General features: G+C 48.6%; 1 protein-coding gene across 5 annotated transcripts in view; it reads left to right on the forward strand.

The window, feature by feature from the left end:
* Positions 1 to 4,354: 4,354 nt before the first annotated feature.
* MST1R (macrophage stimulating 1 receptor) overlaps positions 4,355 to 22,079 on the forward strand; it is a 29,086-nt gene continuing 11,361 nt past the window's right edge. For 4 of the 5 annotated variants that reach the window (XM_069095687.1, XM_069095689.1, XM_069095690.1 and 1 more), the window contains exons 1-12: positions 4,361 to 4,520; positions 4,854 to 6,141; positions 12,727 to 12,915; positions 13,375 to 13,500; positions 14,757 to 14,927; positions 15,560 to 15,720; positions 18,390 to 18,549; positions 18,689 to 18,825; positions 19,891 to 20,052; positions 20,371 to 20,464; positions 20,735 to 20,947; positions 21,715 to 21,861. In XM_069095687.1, coding sequence (XP_068951788.1) covers positions 4,918 to 6,141; positions 12,727 to 12,915; positions 13,375 to 13,500; positions 14,757 to 14,927; positions 15,560 to 15,720; positions 18,390 to 18,549; positions 18,689 to 18,825; positions 19,891 to 20,052; positions 20,371 to 20,464; positions 20,735 to 20,947; positions 21,715 to 21,861 — 2,784 coding nt within the window. In that variant the 5' untranslated portion in view covers positions 4,361 to 4,520; positions 4,854 to 4,917. Of the gene's footprint in view, positions 4,521 to 4,853; positions 6,142 to 12,726; positions 12,916 to 13,374; positions 13,501 to 14,756; positions 14,928 to 15,559; positions 15,721 to 18,389; positions 18,550 to 18,688; positions 18,826 to 19,890; positions 20,053 to 20,370; positions 20,465 to 20,734; positions 20,948 to 21,714; positions 21,862 to 22,079 lie in introns of all 5 variants that reach the window. The other variant, XM_069095688.1, reaches the window with a different exon arrangement.

The raw sequence follows: 22,079 nt of genomic DNA on the forward strand, positions 1-22,079 counted from the left end.
TTAGAGAAGGAGAAGAGAAGAACAATGGGGGCTGATCTTCTGGAGGCTGTTGGGGAACAGGCTGTTGCAGGGATGCATGTGCATGGGGGAAATCAGTAGTCCTGCCCAAGAGAACACACTGAGGGGCATTAGGAGGCCCTGATTCCCGAGCTCTGGGGAAGGGGACCAGCTGAGCTATCATTTTGCCTCTGGCCCTCTTTAAACAAGGAGGCTGTCAAGAGGTCCTCCGTTCGAAATTGAAGTGGTGCTGAGTGGGGGTGGGCGGGGAGCGGGGAGAGCTGACAGATTTGTTAGAATTGGAATAGACCTCAGTGAGATTATCCATGCCAATCTGAACACCATGCCCCTACCATTTACAGATAAGGGAAAAGGAATCTCAGAGAGGGACAGGAACTTTTCCAATGTCACACAGCTACTCCTGGGTAGATTCCAGGAACAGGACTCTTTCGACTATGCAACATGACTCCTTCTGGAAGATATTAGCAATTCTGACTTCCCTCCTCCCCCACTCACCAGCAAACCAAACAGAACAGGATACTGGCTTTCCTTCAGTGTTCTCCCTAGGAATTCTCTCTAGAATGTCATTCTCAGAATGAGGGAAATTAGTAGCAATCATAGAATATCTAGAAGGGCTTTTATCAAGTATCAGATCTGGAGTTCTTAACCTGGGGATCATGAATTTTGTTTGTTTGTTTTTGGTGAGGCAATTGGGGTTAAGTGACTTGTCCAGGGTCACACAGCTAGTAAGTGCCAAATGTCTGAGGCTGGATTTGAACTCAGCTTCTCCTGACTCCAGGGTCAGTGCTCCATCCACTACACCACCTAGCTGCTCCAGAAATTTGTGGGGTCTTTTTCAATTGATATCTCTATTTCCAAGGTTGTAATCCCATGCATTTTGTTGTATAAAGTAATGTATTGTGTTCTGAGAAGAGGTCTATAGATTTCACCAAACTGCCAAAGAGGTCAGTGGTACAAAGGTTAACAGCCCATGATGTAAATCAACCTTTCTCCTTTTTCATGAGGACACTGGGAGCAAGAGAGATTCCTTGAGAGCAGGGTCTGGTTTGGGTTTGGGTTTGTTTTTGTATTTTTTTTATCCTTACTGCTTGGCACAGTGCCTAGGACATAGTAGGCACTCAATAAATGCTGACTAACTCAGCCAATATCACATAGGTAGGGGCAGGGTTCAGATTCAAATTGAGGTCTTCTGACTCCAAATAAAGGAGGCTCTCCTCCTTGCCCCCACCAATTCCCTCCACCCTGAGAAAGAACCCTCACCCCCTTCCCTCTTCCCCACCTTCTCCTTATACCAACTTGAATCTATTTTATAGACAGACAAATTAGGGCAGAGGGGGGAAGCCCAGACCAACCTAGAAAGCAGACTGTTCCTAGAGTGTTCCCAATACTGCTGGGCATACTCTTGTGAGGGAAGGAACTGAGAGTCCCACATCCTGCCCTTTTGGTAGCTTTTATCCACTTCCCCCCAAGTCATGGGTCTTTGAGTCCCTTTCATTCCCAAGATTTGGCAACAGGCATTGAGAACCATTCATGATTCAGAGATAGGTAAATTAAGGCAAAAAGTTAAGAGATGAGACTGGGATCTCATAGAGCCATGCTTCTGGGGCCCCTCCCCCAGATACCTACCTGACTGACTCCACATGGCTGATGGGAGAGGTGGAGCTGGGGGAAGTTCCTAGACTGAATAATTAATTGGTGTGATCCAAGGTATGTGTGTGTGCATGTGTGTCTGTGCACGTGCACATGGGAGACAATGTAAGGTAGAGGGAAGAGTGTCAGGTGTGGAGCCAAAAGAGAAGCAGATGTGAATCCTGACTTTGATAATCACTAGCTGAGCAATCGTGGGAACTTATTTAATATCTCTGAGCCTCAGTTTCCCCATTTATAAATTGTGGATAATATGTATGGTATCTATCTCACATTATAGTTAGGGAAATGTTCATCTTAAAGCACACAAAAAATGCTAGCTCCTGATATTAGATATGTGCACTCATGTGTATACATGAACATGCATGTGTATCATGCATGTATCAGTCCAAGTGCCTGTGTGTCCACCTCTGTTTGCACATGTGATTGTGTGTTCATACACATGTGTATGTGGGTGAGGAGTATGCCTGAGAAGAAGCAAATTCTCCTTCAGGGAACCCATGTGACATGACGGCACGCAGTGTCAGCTTCCCAGCACCCTCAGGGCTGCTGGCTTTGGTGGTGGTAGAGGACACGTGAGCCATGAGGAGGGGGGGAGGAAATGATATGAGCTGACTCTCCCCCCCACCCCACCACAACCAGGAAGGCGGCCAAATGAGGGGGGCGTTCAGCTGCGGAAATTGAAAAATCTGTATCCCCTGGGCCAAGCCTGCCAACTGCTCTTGCTGATACAGATGCAAAGATAGAAAAAGAAACAGAGATAGAGAGACAAGGAGATATGGAGAGAGAACAGAGGCAGAGATACATAGAGACTGGAGAACAGAATCAGAGAGAGAGAATCACAGTCTGGAGAGCAGAAGACTGTCCAAGATTAGAACCCAGGTCTCTAGACTCCCAGCCCAGGGTACTTTGCTATCCTCCCCCCCTCCCTCCTTCCTCCTCCCCTTTCCTTCTTCCACCTCTCTCCTCCTCCTCCCTCCTCCCACCTCCCTCTTCCCAGCTTCTACCACCATTTACCCTGTTTCAGGCCTGACCTGCTCTGCTGCCCTTATGTCAAGCAGGTTAATAAGAAGTGATCCCAGGGTTCCTCAGGCTCCCCCTGCATTCTCACTACGATGGGATCAGAGGGATTTGTACTTCTATTGGTCCATCAATCTTTCTTTTTCTGCTTTTTTTTGGTCTCATTTTTGCTTTTCCCTGTGTGTTTTTCTCTGTTTCTGTCAGGACCCTCTTGACTTCCCTGGGCTAGGATTATGCTTCTAAGGACCTGTCTGTAAGGTCTTCAGGTCAGGAAGACTGAAGGGGACTTGCAGGTGCCCTCTGTCTTGTCCTCCCCATCTGGGTTGTCTCTGACTCATACATATACATTCATATCCTGGGCACTATGATGCCAGCCGTTCTTCACTGCTAAGATTCACTCATTCTCTGCCCCTGTATAGTCAATTCTTCATAAACATGTGATCCCTCCTCCAGGTCCAGTGACCCACCTTCAGAATGGTGGGGCAGGGGGCAGGGTGTAATCTTTGTACCTGGAGCCCATTCTCTCCACTCTGACTCCATTTTCCACATATGTGAGCCCTTTAAGAATTGTTTGAGGATGATCAGGGCCATTCTTGGGGGGAGGACAAATACCAGTCTATAGAGATTTAGGACACTAGAGGCAGAGTTAAAAGACCAGAGACTGAATCCTGACTATCCACTTAATACAAGGGTGTCAAACTCAAATAAAAATGGGACCACTAAATGATACATAAAGACCTCTATGGGCTGCATGTTGACTTAGAAAACCACAGTGTGTACACACACACACACACACACACACACACACACACAGCATTAAAATCAGAAGGGAACTACGTTTTAGCTTGGTTTGGGTTATTCTCTGGAGTGACCTGGACTTGCAGCATTTTTGTCAAGTCTGACTTAAATAGAATGGGACAAATTGTGGAACCGCTATGAGCCTGTTTCCTCTTTTGTAAAATGAAGGGCCTTGGAATAGATGATCCCTCCCTAAGGCCCCTTCCAGCTCTGACATTCTAACGTGTGGCCCTGGACCCCAACAGCCAGGGGATACATCTGCAGGGCACTCACACATATGGGTAGCTCCAATATCTCTCCCCTCTCACTTTCACTGCTCTCCCAAACCTGCTCCTAGAACAGTGTCCTTCCTTTCTTCCTGGCTGGAGTCAGACTTGAGCTCTGACTCCTTTGAGGAGGTTGGGGAGGAGAGAAATGGTACAATTCTCTGACTTCCTTCCCAAATGGGTCTAAAAATTAGGGATCAAAGAGAGTTGAGTGCTCCTGATCTGAATCATTTCAGTTTTACAAATGAAGAAATCAGTGAGTTACCCAAGGTCACACAGAGAGCAAGTGGGGTCAGGATTTGAACCCACGTTTTTTGAGTCTGGAGCCGCATTCAGTGTTGTGTGCGGTTCTGGTTCTCCATCCCAGTGGGAAAAAGCCCCTGGACACCGTTCCTAGCACCGGCAGCAGGCTCTGGTGACTGGAGCCCGGTCACAGATGCCCCCCCTCCCCCACTGTCTATCTGGGACGGGTGGAGGACGAGGGAAGGACTTGGACCTTCCTATCCCCTGCTTCCAGGCTCTTGCAGGAGAAGCGGGGCGGAGTTCGGAGAGCCCAGCCCCCTCCGCTACCCCTCCTCCTGGGCTCCGCCCCCTCCTGCCCTCCCAGGCTGGGCTCAACCCCTCAGCCCCGCCTGCAGGGCCAATGTTGCTTTATTCTGCCAGAGTTGAAGAGGCCACAGGTGAGTTATCTAAACGGGCCAGGCTGGGAGATACTAGACTCAAGACCCTCCTGTTTCTGGCTGGCTGCCCCAGCCCCTGCCCCTATCACAGGTACGCTTCTAGGGGCCCTTTCCTTGGGAAATGGGGGGACGGGGAACAGAGGGAGGGGCGGGTGAGTCTTCTGTCACTCAGGTCCAGACCAACTTTGGGGAAGAATCTCAGGGGCACTCCTGCCCAGCCGGATCTGGGCCCCAACACTCCACTCCTCCCTCCCCCCCCCCACACACACTGTGGGGCCCTTTCCTAACAAAGAATCTGCCATAATCCAAGTCCTGAACGTTCACAGCCTGACTGGCTTGGGAAGGGAGGAAAACTGGGTGACCCTGCCCTGGAGAGCCCTTCTAGAGGGACTGATTCTCTGCCGATCCTTCCTCATCTCCCTAGTTCAGGAAAGATGCTGCCTACCACGCCTGCTCCTTGGCCCAGCTGATAGTCCCTGTCCCCTGCCATGGGGTCCTTCTCATTCTGCCTACTGCTGCTCCTCCTGGCACAGGGGTCATCTTCCCGAGGGAACTCCTGGCAGTGTCCCCGCATCCCATATGCCGCCTCCCAGAACTTCAGTGTCAAGTACGTGGTGCCCAGTTTTGAGGCTGCTGCCCCCATCCAAAGAGTGGTAGCTTATGAAGACGGCCAGGCCATCTTTGTGGCTATTAGGAACCATCTGTACCTGCTGAATGCCAGGCTGGAGCCCCTCCAGAGCCTGGTCACAGGCCCTGCCGGCCACCCCAGCTGCCAGTCCTGCACAGCGTGTAAGGAGTCAGAGCCCTCGCTATCCGGCGCAGACACAGACAACGCCGTGTTGGTCCTGGATCCTGTCCTACCCTGGCTCTACAGCTGTGGGTCCTCCCTTTTGGGCCGCTGTTTTGTTCATGAGCTGGAGGATCACGGTGGAACAGTCCGCTTGGGCCCTACCTCCTGCCTCTGGTCCCGCTCAGACAATAGTCCCAATGATTGCCGGGATTGTGTAGCCAGCCCACTCGGCACCCAGGTGACTGTGGTTGGGCAAGGCCAGTCTTCTTACTTCTACGTGGCCTCCACCCTGAACCAGACTGTGGCCTCCCTCTATAGTCCCCACTCTGTGTCCATCCGCAGACTCAAATCAACCCTCCAAGGCTTTGCCCCCGGTTCCCCTGCTCTTTCTGTGCTGCCTGCATACCTGGCCACCTATCCCATTGAATACGTCTATACGTTTCGCTCTGGCAGCTATGTCTATTTCCTGACGGTTCAGCCAGAGTCCTTGAAAGTTTCCGCCACTTTCCATACTCGATTGGTGCGACTTAGTGCGACTGAGACTGATCTGGGGGAGTATCGAGAGCTGGTCCTAGATTGCCGCTTTTCTTACAAGAGGCGGCGCCGAAGAAGACAGGTGGTCAACCCCGAGGAGGAAACCTATAATGTCCTTCAAGCAGCCCACGTGGCCCGCGTGGGACCTTCGCTGGCAATGGATCTAGGTGTCCCCGAGGGCCAGAAAGTTCTGTTTGGGGCCTTTGCGGTGAGCCAGGAGGGAAGCCGATCCCCCCGGCACAAATCGGCTGTCTGCGCCTTTCCCTTAACCAAACTGAATGAGTTCATTGATAGTGGCATGGAGAAGTGCTGTGGGTCTCAAGCCAACCAGAAGCGTGTGGAGCGAGGAGTTGAGTTCTTTCAGCCCCAGAGCTACTGCCCAGATCCGGTGAGAAGGGAAAGGGAGAAGAGAAGGGGCAGGAGGAGGGGAAGGGGAAATGGAAGCAGGAGGAGGGAAAACCCATTGGGTTGAGGTGCACGAGGGACAGGATCCTGTCAGGGTTCTTTCCACCACTGAGAAAATTAGAGGGAGCCAGGGTAAAGTTTGAGGAGAAACTCCTTATCCTTTTACTCCTCCCCCAGAATTTGGCATCAGAGGACCTAGATTCAGATCTTTGCCCTTCCACATATTAGGGCACAACCCCACGCAAATCCCTTTGCCTCTCTGGGTCTCAGTTTCCTCATCTGAAAAGTGAGGTGGTTGGACTAGAATCGGGTTTTTCACCTGTGGTCCCAATTTCAATTAGTTTGTGAACTTGAATGGGGAAAAAATACATCTTTATTTTCACCAACTTCTAACTGAAATCTAGTATCTCCATCAATCAGGAAGGAAGGCAAGAAATCCTGGGGTATATTAGGCTTCCCCAGATTACGGAAGAGGTCTGTAGCACAAAAATGGTTATAACCAGGGTGACTAGAAGATCTGAAGGTCTTCTCTTCCGGATCTAGAGCCATGGCAAAGAAGAAATGGGAAGGTCGAGTTGGGGGGGGGGGGGGGGCGGCCAGTAGAGGGGTGGTGAGATTAGGAATCCTAACTAATCTGTTTGGGAAGAGGGAAGAATAGGCCTCAACTCTAGGAGACTTCCTCCAGACTTGGCCCCAGCACCAGCCCCACCCTCTGCTTTGGCCCCATACCCCTAATTTATTAGGTAGTTTCCAAGGTTACACCAAAGGGTGATTACACCATAGCATGAGCTCTGACTCCTCCTCCCCCCCCCCCCCCCAGCTACCAGGAGGGTGGGGGATCCTTTCTTCTCTTCTCGGGATCCTTTCCCCAGCCACCTCCAGGATTCTTACTATCTTCTTTCTTCCCAAGATTATGACAATTTATTTTCTTCCCTGTTTGGGGATCCTGGGCTCCTCTCTAGGAGACATACTTCCCAAGTGTAACCTTTAGAATCATTGATTTTATTGCTAAAAGAGATCTTAGAGATCATTTAGTCCAAGGGTTCTTAACTTGGGGAACCCCAAGGGAATCTGTGGAGAGATTTCAGGAGGTCTATGATCTTGGATGAGAAAAAAAATTCCTTTTTTTTTGTGCTAATCTTTAACTGAAATTTAGCATTTCCTTCAATTGTGAATTAAAATAACAACATTATGCCAAGAAGGCGTCCATAGGCATCAGCAGCCTGCCAAAGGGGCCCAAAGACACAAAAAAGGTTAAGAACCTCTGCTTTAATCTAATCCTTCAATTTGCAAAGAGGGGTTAAAAGATGAGACCCAACGAGGTAAAAATGATTTGCTCAAGGTCACACAGATGTGGGATGGGAGCCTAGGGCAGATGCCTTCCCATCTGGCAGCATTCCAGTACCACCTGCTCCTGCTCACAGCTCCATCCCTTCCCCTTAGAGCAAGGAGATGGCCTCTGGGCTTTGTGTGACTTGGGAGTTTTGGTCCAATAAGTAGCCCCCAGGACCAGGGGTCTTGGCTTTGAGAACAGAAAGTCCTTGCCCCAAACAAACCCCAGCCAAGGCTTGGTGCTGCCATGGGTTAGGAGCCCAGTCTAGGCCTTTCCTAGAAAGGTGGGTTCATGGCTAAGGGTCCAGGGCTTAGGTCCACATCTCCCCTCCCCAAGGGGTGGCCTCAAAGGATTGAGAGGGTTTGGGGATGGGGGCTTGAGAGTCCTTTCTAGATTTGACTTGGGAGGCTTAAGAGTCCTCTCTGCATGTGCTGAAGCCAGGGTGTGGGATTTTGTAAACATCTTGGGGTTGGGAGCAATGGCTGCAAGATCCATTGGGACATGGCCAGGCAAGTAGGGTGGGTGGAGTGTGTGCTTGTGTGTGCAGGAGCACCAGCACCTCCCTTCTTGGCACATGCTACCATGCCCCTCTAGCATTGGTTGGGCCCTGGCCTCTTTTGCCCTTTCCTGTGGGACCCCAGATTCCTCATAGCTCCTCCTCCTCATAGTGAGGTATTAGACTAGGTCCGAGTGTCCTTTCAAGTCCTGAAAAGTCACTCAGGTGGTAATGGGGCAGAATTTGAATCCAGATCTTCTAACTTCAAATCTGCCTTTCTCTTTCATGAGGGGCTAAACTCCTAAACATTTAGGTTTAGCCCTCAAATTCAAACACTGATCTTCCTCTTGAAATCCCACCACACCCCCTCTAGTCTGAGAGGAGCTGGCCCAAGGCATGATAAAGCAAATCTTAGCTTTCCAGGCTTCTCTCTGGTCAGATAGCTGGGGAAACTGCCCCTTGTGGCCAGGTTAAGTGATTCACCTGCCTAGCGACCAGAAGAAGCCACCAGTCTCTGAGTTTAGATGTTAGCTTCTGGGGTTCACTAGATCAGAGGTTTCTAGCATGGCAGATCCCTTCAGCAGTGTGCTGAAGCCTATGGAGTTTTTAGAATCAGATTTTTTAATCATTAGGTGAAATACTTAATTAAGTTATATATAATAAGTTAGAAAAAAAAATTTTTTTTTTTGCATCCAAGTTCTCAGATCCCCTGAAATCTCTCTATGGTCTCCTGGTTAAGGACCTCTGGGCTAGACTCTAGAGAATTTAAAAACAACAAAATGAACAACAAACCTGCCCTGGGGTTCTGGCTTCAACTCTCTCAGTGACCGACCACCTGTGGAACTGTCCACCTAAAATTCTCTGGGTTCCATCATCCATATGTCCTTCCCATCAGTTCCGAACTTTGTACTTTCCAAAGCACTTTCACGGGCTTTGGCTCATTGGATTCTCACGAAAACCCCGGAAGGGAGGCAGTGCAGAAACTAATATCCCCATTTTCTCAGATGTAAAAACAAAAGGCAGCAATTAAAATTTTATTTTAATAACAGAGGATAATAAATACAAGGGGACTTTGATGGGCCCTATTTGAAATAGACTCAGAATCTTCAAACGGGATGAGGGGATGCTTTTTTGTTTGGTTCATAAAAGAAATCTCCGATGCAGATTTTTTTTTTTAGACCTAACATTTTACAAAAGGAGAAAAAGGAGACCGGAAGAGGAAAGTTACATGGTCAAAGTCAAACAGTTATTAAGTGATAGAACCAAGATGTGAGGCCAGGTCTCTTTTCTGACTTTCCAGAGTTCTTTCCCCTGAATCATGCTGCCTTTGTATATTTAGTCTAATGCTCATTTGACATATGAAGTGACTGAGACTCAGAGAAGTTAAGTAATTTAACCAAAGCCACTCAAGAAGTTACTAGTTGAGTCAGAATTAGAACCCATGCTTCCTAATCCTTTTTCTTTCAAAATTCTTTCCATTGAACTTTATTGCTTTGATATTCCAATGCTGAGTTTACCAGTGGGGAAACTGAGGTTCAGCAAGATTAAGTGAAGTAGGAATGTTAGCTGTCTTCTTGAAGAGGAGGGACAAGTTCAACCAAGCCCTTCCTTTCCTTCCACCCCCTCAATTCGGTAGCTGGAGAGTGAGTCACTTAACCCATCCCTACTCCCAAACAGCACTGGCAGTCCATGAAGCTAGAGAGGAAGGTCCTTTCTTTTTACTAATGATACAGCCATTCCTAGTGAAGAAACAGACCCCCAGGCAGTAAGGGATGGGGCATATCCAGCTTCTTTTCTGGAGAGGCTCCTGCCTTGGCCCCACATGACCTCTTACAGACCAGTCCCCAGAGTGTTCCACAGTCCCCATCTCAGGATTTAACCACTGCTTTTCCCAGTGCTCCCCTGGCTTTGGGGCTGACACCTCTGTTCTTGCAATCATGGATTTAGATAGAGCATGGAAGGACCTTGGAAAGCATCTAGTCCAAGACTCTCATTTTACACCTGGAGAAACAGAGGCTTTCCTGACTCGCCCAGGGTCACACAGTGAAAGGAAGAACCACCTACTGATTCCCAGTTGCTTAGTGGTTAGATCAGGATGTGGCCAAGTTATAGAATGGACCCTGGTTTGTGGCCAGGACATGGACAGATTCCTGCCTATCTCCTAGGCAAAACAGATTTGGAGCTGGGGCAGGGAATCTTTTTTAGCTCTGATCTTCGTAGCCCCTGTATGGAGCAGACCCATCAGAGACCACAGACCTAGGACTGATCATGAGATCATCAATTCAGAGCTGGAAGAGACCTCAGAGACCATCTAATCTAGCCCCCTTCTTTTACAGATGAGGGAATTGAGGCCCAGGGAGGACTCTGACTTCAAAACCTGTATACTTTCTACTATACCACACTATCCTTCCCCCCCACCCCCACAAAGAGCTATGACCATTATGGGAAACAGGGTCCTTTTTAATAGAACATTACATGTTCTATTTAATTGTAATTCTGAATGGACCCAGCGAGTGCTTAAGGTGGGACCCACCCATGTTTTCATCCTGGCTGAGCTAGTATGTGCTGGTGCAGTCGGGGAGGAGGGGATGAGGGGATGATGGGGGTGTGGCAGGCAGACACCTGTGTCAGCTGGCAGTCTCCACCCCAGCTGCACAGGCCTGTCTACCCCATTCCCTCACATCCCAGCCTCTCCCCAATATTCCTTTGGGGCTTAGAGAGAGCATGAAGGCAAGGAGGAGGGAAGAAAACCAGCTCAGGGAGTCTGGGGAACCTGAGGCCAGGCCCAATGTTCCCAGGCAAAGGGTCTAATCTCCCTCCTGTTTGTAGGTCTGGGGACGATGGTGCCAGGCTCCAGGAGCCTTGCTCACCTGCTTGCTCCACTTCCTGAGACTCACTTGGTGGGGGTAGGGGTGCCTGGGAGTGTGTGTTCTGGCTCATGCCAATCCTATGCTTACTTAGTCCTGGACTTGGAGTCCAAGGCCTTGGTTTGTTCAGGACCTGCCTCCCATAGTCCTGTTTGTGTACTGTGGGCAAGTCATTTAAATGGGACTTGTTTCTTTATCTTTAAAAGGAAAGGGGCTGGATGAAATAATTTCTTGGCTCTCTTCCAGTTCTAAATGTTCTCCAGGGGCAGAAAGAGCCCTGGCCCAGTTATAAGGAGACCTGTGTTTTGATCTGGGCTCTGCCTCTAATTCCCTGACTTGTCTTCTCTGGGTTTCTGTTTCCTCTTCTATAAAATGGGGTGCTTCCTATGTTACCTCCATCATTTGTGAGGATCCCATATAATAACAACTATGAAGGGGTTTTGTACAGATGGGAGGCACTTTCCTTCCCTTATCCAGTTCTGTGTTTGGGGGAGCTAATAGCCTTGGTTTACTGGAAACTGTAAGGGACAGGGCGGGGCTGGAAGGACTGATGATCACTCTCTGGCCGCTGGAGAAAGGAGCCCTTGGGGTGAGGCAGGGCCTGAGCTGGTACCGGCTGCTTCAGTGTCTGGAAAGTGAGGCCAGTCATGGCCAGAGCCTTACCTGTCTCTGAGTCATGCTGAGAACATTTTGCAAGGATTTCCTCCCTGGAGTGGTAGCCCACTCCCCTCCCTTTTTTCCACCTCCCCCCCTTCAGGAGGGTCTCAGGACCCTCCAGGGCAAGAGCAGCAGGTTTGGAAACAAAGGATTTGGGTCCAAATCCTGACTCTGCTCCTTTACTAGGATGACTGTGGATCAATCACTTCCTTTTCTGCTCCTTACCATTTGTAAAAAGGAAGAAGTGGGACTCGGACATCTCTCATCTGTTTTCACTCTAATAAATCTCATGATCTTCTGTATTCCTAATGTACCTCTTTGGACAGTTGGCCCCTTTCCCTTGGGCGTGGCTCAGTGGGTGGGTCTATCCCTGAGGTGCTCAAGTCTAAGGACATTGTATAAGGGGATCTGTGGAGGAGAGGAAGGGGTTAAGAAGTCTGAACTTGGGACCTTATTTCACAAGCATAGGCGTGATCCAGCTGTAGCCACATGGAGTACACTTCAACCTTCCCCCTTCCCTAACACAGCTGCTCAGTCAGGCCTCGGATTGAGCAAAGTCTGTGGCAATATAGGAAACAGGAAATGTGTGTGTGTGTGTGTGTGTGTGTGTGTGTGTGTGCATGTGTGCGTTTGTTGAGGGGGGCAGGATAGATCTTGAGAGAAAGAGGAGGAGGAAGATGAGGTTTCTGCAGTGAGCATTTCCTTCAGGGTCTTCCCAGCTTTGTTGGGCTAATGGGTCTTTGGGGGTGTGTGTGAAATAAGACTTGGAAGGTAAGAGAATATTGGGGAACACCTAGAATAAGCTTTGGTCTCAGGAAAGACCTAGGTTTGAGTATGGGTTCAGATACTGACTAGCTGTATAACTTCAGACAACTGAAACTCTCTGGACCTTCATTTCAGCATCTCTGAAATCGAATTGATAATATTTATATTGCCAGCCAAACATGGAGATAGATAAAGGTAGGATAAGAAGCACAAGACAGAGTATCTTCCGTTTGCTTGGGGCACACAAAGGTAACTTAAATGAAATGAGGTTTGATAGAATGTGGAAAGCATTGAATACCAGGCTCGGAAGTTATATTTTACTTGGTAGACAATGGGGAACCACTGAAGCCGCTTGGAAACCTCAAAGAGCTATAGACATGTGAGTTTTCATTTTTATACTTCATGATTCTGCTGACCCCCTCTGTTGGCATCCCTCAACCCTCTCTGCAGCCTAAAACAACACCTCTGGGCTCCAATGTCAGCTGCTGGAACTACCCCACAATGATCCCCACCAACCACCCCCGAGTGGACCTCCTCAATGGGCACCTGGATGGCGTTCTCCTTACAGCCATCCACGTTATCCATCAGGGCAATGCTACCGTGGCACATATGGGCACTGCTGATGGACGCATCCTACAGGTGAGGATGGGGGCATGACCTCGCAGAGTGTCTGGTGGGGGGTGGACATAGGAGTCAAGGCCACCGTCTCCCTTCTGGCAAAGAGGAAGCAGTGTATGGGGGAAAGAGACAAAAAAAAACTAGGTAGAAATCACAGTTCCTCTGTGTGTGTGTGTGTGTGTGTGTGTGTGTGGTGTGTGGTGTGTGGTATATGGTGTGTGTGGTGTGTGTGTGTGTGTGTGTGTGACCTTGATTTTGGGCAACTCACTGAGCCTGTCTGGGCCTCAAGTTTCTCATCTGTAGAATGGGGATAATAACAGTGACTACTCCACAGGGTTGTAAGGCTCAAATGGGATTTTTGGTGCCTAGTATCAGGCAACCTTTTCAGGGCTGTGTAAATGTTGGGTGTGATAGTGAGTGCTTTGTGAGCCGTGGAGTGCCCTAGAAATGTCCATTATTTGTGTTAATTTTTGGCACCAGGTGAAGTTGTTCAGGTCCCTCAACTACCTGCTCTACGTGTCCAACTTTTCCTTGGGCTCCTCCCAGCCTGTGCATCGAGATGTCAGCCGCCTTGGGGACTACCTGCTCTTCAGCTCTGGGAATAAAGTAAAGAATAGATCTCCCTGGGAGGCAGATGTGCCTCGCTCCATGCAGGAGGGGCATCACCAAAGGGAATGGGGAGTGCCTCTCTGGTCCTGGCCATTTCTTCCCTAAGCAAAAAAGGCCTAATCTCAATTCAGGAAGCTTTTGTTAAGTACCTTCCAAGCACAGAAGCATTTATTAAGCACCTTCCCAGTACAAAGGCATTTATTAAGCACCTTCAAAGTATAGGAAGGACTCTGTGCTTAATGAGAAATGTAAAGATAGACAGATACAGGTCCTGCCTTCAAGGAATTTGCAATCTAATCAACTTGCAGTCTCACATGTAAAGGGGAATAAAAGAGTTGGATCTAGTCAGGAAAAATACTTTTGAGAAATTTGAGGAGGGAGTGATTCCAGCTTGAGGAGGACAGAGCAGGGCAGGGAGTCAGGATGGCTTCATGGAGGTAGGCAGCAGCTGAGATGGGCCTGGAAGGAAAGGAAGAACTTCAGGAATTGGAGATAGAAGTGGGGTGTGGGGTGTGGATTAAGAGAGGAGTCTATTACAGGAATTCAGTTTGCTTAGGGTGTATGAAGGTGAGTTAAATGAAATAAGGAAGGTCTTGAACGCCAGGATCAGAAGCTTATACTTTAATTAGTAGACAATGGAGAGCCACTAAAGGTTTTTGAGGGAAGGTGTGACACTATGAGAGATATGTCGTAGGAAGATTACTTGAGCACCCTGTGGAGGAAGAATTAGGGAAAAAGAGAGACTGGAGGCAAGAAGACAGTTAAGACATGGTCCATGCTTTGATGGAACTCAGTTTTGCAGAGGAATAGGGCAGATTACAATAGGTAACAATAATATACAATAGTGCATAGTAAGGACATAGGAGAATTTTAAGTAAGGTAGGCATGCTACGAGAGGTGATAAACCAGGGCCCCTCCAGCTTCCCTTGCTAGAGTCCCCAGCCTGCCTGCAAAGGGTGAGGGACAGACATTCTCTTCCCTTCCCTTCCCTTCCCTTCCCTTCCCTTCCCTTCCCTTCTCTTCTCTTCTCTTCTCTTCTTCTCTCTCTATCTCTGTCTCCTTCCCTCCCTCTCTCTGTCTTTCTGTCTCCCTCTCATTCCATCTTTCTCCCTCCTTCACCCCCTTCTCTCAATCTCTCTCTCTGTCTCCCTCTCCCTCCCTCTCTACTTTCATCCCTCTCTGTATCTCTGTCTCTCACTCTCTCTGCCTCTCTCTTCCTTGACTATGACCAATGCCCCCGCCTCTGCCCACAGGTCTTCAAGGTGCCAATCCAGGGTCCTGGCTGCCACCACTTCCTGACCTGTAAAAAATGCCTGAAAGCTGAGCACTTCATGGGTTGTGGTTGGTGTGGGGATGTCTGTGCCCGGCAGGAAGAGTGTCCAGGTACTTGGCAGCAGGCGTCTTGCCCACCCCATATTACTGAGGTATGTTCTTCTCCTGCCTCTGCCCCTCCATTCCTACTCCCAGAGCAGCTGTTCTTTCTCCTGGACCAACTCAGGAAGAAATATTAAAATCAAACCACTCATCTCTGACCAAAATCTGCCCCCAATCCCCTAATGTACCCAAGGAACTCACAGTTTCAGTGCAGGGATGGAGGAACAGTCCCAGGTCATGCCCACAAGGATTTCACAGTTTGGCTGAGGACCTACTATGCACAGGAAACCAAAGGATAACTGCACAAGGGAAGCTGTAACGTGGAGGTCTTAATCTTGTGTGGCATGGACACACACAGGAAATAAAATACACAGCTTACCAAAAAACGCCTTTATGTTAAAATATTTATGAAAATATTAATAAAAATAAATTCACAGACCCTGGGTTAAAAACTGCTGCTCTATGGGCTGTATGAGGCAGAGGAGGAAGAGAAAACTATAGGCTGGGTCATCCAGAAAGAGCTGAAATGAGACCCAGTTGGTTTTCCTGCCAGGTCTTCAGTCCTTAGGATGGATGATTTCCCCCCACTTCATTAGGATCTAGAAACTTAGAGGGGAAGGGGGAATTTATTCCTCCCATCACATGCACATACACACATGTGCCAACTCTATGTCTGTTACAGTTCCACCCCAAATCCGGACCCACGAGGGGCAGCACGAAGCTGACTTTATGCGGCTCTAACTTCTACAGCTATTTGCAGGGTCTGGACTCAGAGGGTCCCCAGAAAGTCACTGTGGGCCAGAGCCCCTGCAAGGTGCTGCCCACGGCTACCTCTTACCTGAGGTATGTGTATATGACCCTTCACTCCTGACCTTCTAAGGACCTGTTCTCCTTTGTCCCTCACCCTGCTCTCTCGTTCTGTGCCTTCCTACCTCGCACATCACCCTGGTGGGAGCCAGGGGACTCAGGTTTTTCTCCCAATACAGTCTCTTGCTTGACCTTGGGTACATCACATAGCTTCTCTAGGCCTTAGTTTCCCCATATGTAAAATGGGAATAATAATCCCATTGTTCCCCCTCTCTCAGTTGTTTATGAGGACCCAAGGAGGGAGGGGAGGGTACTCTGGTACTGCATCCTCAGTGGGAGGGATGATATGTAATAACAATTCAGAATTCAGCAAGCATTTACTGATCACCTGCTACGTTCAGGGCCATATGCTGAGGGTGTTATGTGTGTGTGTGTGTGTGGGGGGAACAGAGGTAAATAAGGCTGACTTAATCTTCTCCTTCCACTTAAACCTACACCTCATCTCAGCTTTCCTATTTCTGTTCCTGGCACCACCATCCATCCCATCACCCAAGGCTCTGAAGCTCAGGGCCACCTTGGACTCCTCTCTTCCCCACCCCATCCACATCCCATCAGCCAACAAGTCCTGTTTCTCAGCTCCATAACATCTCTCCCATTCATCCTCCTTTCACCAGCCCTGCCTTGACTCAGGCTTTCCTTATCTGTCCCATGCCCTACTGTAGCAATCCCCTAAGGGGTCTCCCTGCCTGTATTCTCTCCCCTCTCTGATCCATCCTTCGCAGCTGCCAAAGTCCCATCATCTCTAAACAAGTCTGAATGTGTCACTCTGCTACCTCAGTAGGCTTTCTTTCGGTAACTCCCTATTGCTTGCAGGATATAATACAGACTCCTTACCTTGGCATTGATGGGCCTCTATAACATGGTTTCAACCTACCTTTTCCAACCTTATTTCGCTCTGCAGTACAGACAGATTGGGCTACTGGCTATTCCCCAGTATTGGGGTGTCCTCTTCCCCACCTCTATGCATTGGGAAAGGGCTATTGTTCCCATGCCTAAAACACTCTCCTCATTTCAGTCTGCCAAGACCCTTCTCTTTCTTAAAGGTCTCTCTCAGGTTGACCCTTCCCACACACCCTTCCCTGATCTACCCCCTCCTCCAGCTAGAAGGCATCTACCTCTTTCTAATCTTCCATTTTTCTCTGTTACTTTACCTGTGCCCTTCTTAGTTGTTTGAATATTTGTCTTAATCCCCCACTAGATTGTAATCTCCTTGGGGACAGGCAATCTTCTGTCTTTTTATCTATAGCACAAGGCCTTACACTTAGTTAGCATCCTCTAAAAAATTGTTGAATTGACTGAAACCCAGTCCTTGCCTTCTTGGAGTCACAGTCAAATAGACACATAAAAATACCATACAGGGGGCAACTAGGTGATTCAGTGAATAGAGCATTGACCCTGGAGTCAGGAGGACCTGAGTTCAAATCCAGGCCAGATACTTAACGCTTACTAGCAGTGTGACCTTGGGCAAGTCACTTAACCCCAATTGCCCTGCCTTCCCCTCTCCAAAAAAATAAAAATAGAAGTACCATACAAAGCACTATGTTTAGGTCCATAAGAGAGATGGGGGTTAGAGCTAGCAGGGACAGAAGGGACAGGAGTAGAGAAGGGAAATCCTCCCTGAGGGAGGTGGCATTTAAGTTAGATCTTGAGGATGGGTGTTATTTCCATAAGCAAAAAGAGGTCTAGGGGAAAGGGAAACCAAACATTTATTTTTGTTGTTCAGTCACGTCCAACTCTTAGTGACCACATCTGGGTTTTCTTGGCAAGGACACTGAAGTGGCTTGCTATTTCTCCAGATCATTTTACAAATGAAGAAACTGAGGCAAATAGGGTTAAGTGACTTGCCCAAGGTCACACAGCTAGCATCTGAGGCCAGATTTGAACTCAGAGAAGATGGGTCTTCCTGACTTCAGGTCCAGTCCTCTAACCACTTCACCACCTTGCTGCCTAAGGATTTATCACATGCCCACATGTGTCAGGCATTGTGCTAAATGCTTTACACTTATAATCTCATTTCATAGGGTAGAGGGTTGGAGATTCCAAGCATGGGCAAAAGTTAAAGTGTATTTGGGAAATGCTAAGTAGTTCAGAGAGGATGTGCTACAATGAGGAGAATTAGGAGACAAGGCTAAAAGGCAGATTGAGTCCGGATGTTAGAGAGCCTCAAATGCCAGGCTAAGAACTGAATCCATCTCTCAACTCTATGCATTTTTACTGGTTTTCTCTCATGCCTCGAATGCTCTCCCTCCTCATCTCTGGGTTCCTGGCTTCTTTCAGATCTCACCTTCTGCAAGAAGTCTTTCCTGATCTTCTTTAACGTTACTTGCTTCCCTTTGTCGATTATCTGCAATTTGTTCCTGAGTATGTCTTTTGTATGTCATTATTTACATGCTGTATCTCTCATTAGACTTTGTTTCTCAAAAGCAGTTTTTCTCAAAAAGTTTTCTCAAAAAACTTTTTTTGCCCTTCTTTGTATTCTTAGTTTTTCTGCAAAGTGCCCAGAACACAGTAGGCATGTAATAAATGCTTTTGACTTGTTGGCTAGAGAGTGCCATGGGTGGGTAAGATGCAGGTTGAGAGAGTTTGAAATCGGGGAGAGGGAAGCTTTCGGACACAAGACTTCCCCTGCTCTGATGTTTCCCAAGCTCCAAGACGGACTATGTGGAACAGCTAGAGTGTTTGCTGGAAGCACCAAGTTCCCAGGCTCCCGGTCCTGCCAGCGTCACCCTCACCATCCCCGGGATTGCTTCCAAATTTCAGTTTCTGCTGAATGGGTCTTCTGTCCTGCCTGGCTTCTCCTTTGTGGTAAGTCAGTTTTGTTCAGTGTCGGTAACGGGAGAGAATGGGGAGGCAATAGGGGCGTGCCAAGAGACTAGCCCTAAGTACTGGGCATTGAGTCACTGATGGGGGGTTCTCTGGGCTTTTCTCCTTTGTCCCTGAGTAGGAGCCAGTGGTGACATCCATTTTTCCTTTGTTTGGCCCTTGGGCTGGTGGCACTCAGCTCACCATCAAAGGCCAAAACCTGAACGTGGGGTCCAGTCGTCTGCTGTTGATTAATGGAACTGAGTGCCGTTATGAAAAGTGAGTACTGCGTTGGCACTGCACGATGGTGGCTGGGAACGGTTGGAGGGTACTTGTTGCTATGATATTTCTTTGGAGCAAGCGTTCAATCAATGAGCCTTTATTAAGCACCTCCTGTGTACCAGTTATTGTGCTTAAGTGCTGGGGATACAAAGACAAAATGAACCATTCCTAGACCTAAAGAGCTCGCATGCTATCTGAAGACTGAGTGAGATAATGTGGACATGCACATGCATTTACAAATTTACATATAAAGACAGTGGCATTTACATTGAGCTTTGAATGGAATCTAGGACTCGAGGGTGGGAGGCCTGGCCTTTTCACAGACCTGGAGGACAGCCTGTGAAAAGGCAGAGAAACAGGAGATCAAAGAGTATGTTTGAGGAAAAGTAAGAAAGCCAATTGGACTGCCAAGTGTCCCACAGAGCAGTTTGTATTTGACTCTGAAGGTACTAGGGAGCCCCAGAGCTTCTTGGGCAAGCAAGTGATGTGGTCAGAGCTGTTTAGTAATATCACTTTAGAAGCTGTTTTAGTTGGAGAGTTAAGAGCCTGGAGACAAGGAGGAACTCTGGTCTTCTGACTCTAGGCCCAGCAACACCTAGCTTCAGGCTTAGAGTTCTGCTTGGCTGCAGGGGGCAGAATTAGGAGCATTAGTACAGGGAGGCAGATTTTGTTTCAGTGTAAAGGAAAACTTCCTAACAATGAGAGCCGTCCACTTAAGGTAACAAGTATCCCCTCCCTGTTAGTTTTCCAGCGTAGGCTGATTGACCACTTGTTGGGAATATTGTTGAGGCTTCTATTTGGTTATGGGTCACTCAGGCCCTTTGCAGCTGTGGTTCTTTAACCCCTGTTAAGCAAGTGGGAGAGCCAGACAAGACACAGAGGTGGTGGTGATGATGGCTGAGTAGAGACTTCAAGAGGGATCCAGCCTGGAGCAGGAAAAAGTCCTCAGGGAGAATGAAGAAGGAAGAAGGAGCTGGGTCAGGACAGGCAACCAGACTGCAACTCCGCCCTCCCCCCCATCCCCAGCTCTTGAATCTTTTCCGTTCTCTCATCTCCCCCTAGAATGGATGAACAGAGCCTTCTGTGTAGCACACCACCAGGAGGGGCCCAGGGCAATGTCTCCATCAGCTTCTACATTGGGGGTGCTGAAATCCCTATCCCTTGGTCCTTCCAATACCGGAACAATCCCCAGATCTTCAGCATCTCTCCCAATTGCAGCTATCTGTGAGTCCCCATTTTTACCTTTGTTTCCTCTACCTCCCCACTGCCCCCCTCCTCTCTCAAATGAAGATCTGGGCTCCCAGTCCCCAAAAGGATACTGGAATCGATCAATAATTTTTGAGTCTAGGCTCATACTTCCCTGTGGGGCATGTCTTCCCAGGGCCCCACAATCCTTTGGGCAGGCCCTAATTCTCCCCTTGACTTGGGCATTCATGGGTACAGTTGGCTCTACTTATCCTTCTGGGGGGCTACTGCTTTTTAGAGTATTCATATGGGAGGTGGGAGGGTAAAATATAAAGTCTCTTTTCTGACCTTCCTCAGTGGCTCTCGTATTACTATCCGGGGCCAGAATCTGGATGCCATTTGGCAGATGACTACAGCCTTCGAGGATGGGCAAACGCAAGTGGAGAACCTGGTGAGCAGGCCCCTAGCACTTTCCTCTGACATCTTTTCCTGTCCTTCCTTTCCACTTAAGTATGTGTAAACCGTGCCGGCCCTCAATCCCCATCCTAGGTACTGAGAAGAAATGTTGCTAAGGCTATCCTCCAAAGGTGGTCAAGTGGAGGGTGGGTGCCTCTGGGGCAGAGACCTCTCCAGGGGCAGAGACCTCTCCCATGTAGACTCCCAGAGACTCTAGAGCTAGGTTTTTGACCAGCTCATGAGCCTCTCTATTCTTGGCCCTCAGGAATGCAACAGTACAACTCTCTCCACTGAACGTGTGTGCCTGGCTCCTGCCTATAATAATCTTCGAGGCCTAAGGCAGGTACAGGGCAATTTGAGCATCAGTGGGGACGGCTCCATCCTCTACTTCCATCCCAACTTCCCATTCTACTCCAAGCCCCAACCCCATCTTCGGCGGGGTCCTCTGAAGATGGAGCAGGGGGCGGTGGAAGTAAAGGTTTGTATGGGGGCTGGGGAATTAAAGCAGCTGAAGCTTGAGTTCCTGGACCCTTGACTCTTTTTCTTGTTGTTTGTCCTTCATTTTCTTTTCTTTTTTTTTGCACCTTTTGGAGGGCAATTGGGGTTAAGTGACTTACCCAAGGTCACACAGCTAGGTTTTTGTGTGTGTGCGTGTTAAGTGTCTGAGTCCAGATCTGAACCCAGGTCCTCCTGACTCTAGGGCCGGTGCTCTATTCACTGCACCACCTAGCCACCCTGTTGTCCTTCATTTTCTAAGAGGACCATGACATTGGGAAGGAGATGTCATCACTTGCAAGTGAATTGGATTTAAGTGAGATAGAGACGTGCAAAGTCACTGACCTAACTTTTTCCTCCAGAGCCATCTGGGTCCAATGGCAAGATATAGATCAGGAAGACTAGAGATGGCCACAGATAGCAGAGGGAGGCCTTGCCCTTTGTAAGCTAAGGTTTTCTCTACGTCTCAATTTGTCTGAGGCAATACCCATAAAGTGATTAAGGCTAGGTTAAAAATGAGACAAAGAATGTTCTCTTGTACCTTGTCCAAAACAAAATTGATCTAGGAGGTGAAGAACCTCAAGGAGAGCCTTGGCCTAGTGGGAATGGGAAGTCATTGGCAGAAAGGGAAGAAGGAACCAGAGGTGGCTTTGGGTAGAGGCAAATGGTTGTGGAGAAAAGGGGCCTGGCTGGAGGAGAGGTAGTGTAGGAAACATTCTCATGTTCATGAGGGTATGGGATTCCCTGCAGTTTTCTGGACTGAGTGCGGTGGCCTCCTGCATGGATGTGAACATGACTGTGGGTGGCCAGAGCTGTCAGGCCAACCTGAAGAATAATCCTGTGATCTGCTATGTTCCTCCCACCCTGCACATCCCTCATCGTGGAGTTCCCCTGCAGGTAGGGAACTTTCTGGGCACCTGGGCTAAGGATTGGGACTCTGGGGTCTCAGCTACAGTCCTCTTTTCTCTCTGAGCCTCCCAGTCCAAGGGTACATCTGGAGAGCTATTTTTTAGCAGCATGGAGAGAACAATTGAGGTCTGAGACCTTGAAACTCTTAAACCCTCTACCAGCTCAGGTTCTCTACAACCTGGGATCACAGCAAGACTTGGGCAGCA

The sequence above is a fragment of the Petaurus breviceps genome, unplaced genomic scaffold, assembly GCF_028583685.1.
Source record: "Petaurus breviceps papuanus isolate PSGF00001 unplaced genomic scaffold, PetGlider_PUasm1.0 227, whole genome shotgun sequence".
Lineage (NCBI taxonomy): Eukaryota > Metazoa > Chordata > Mammalia > Diprotodontia > Petauridae > Petaurus > Petaurus breviceps.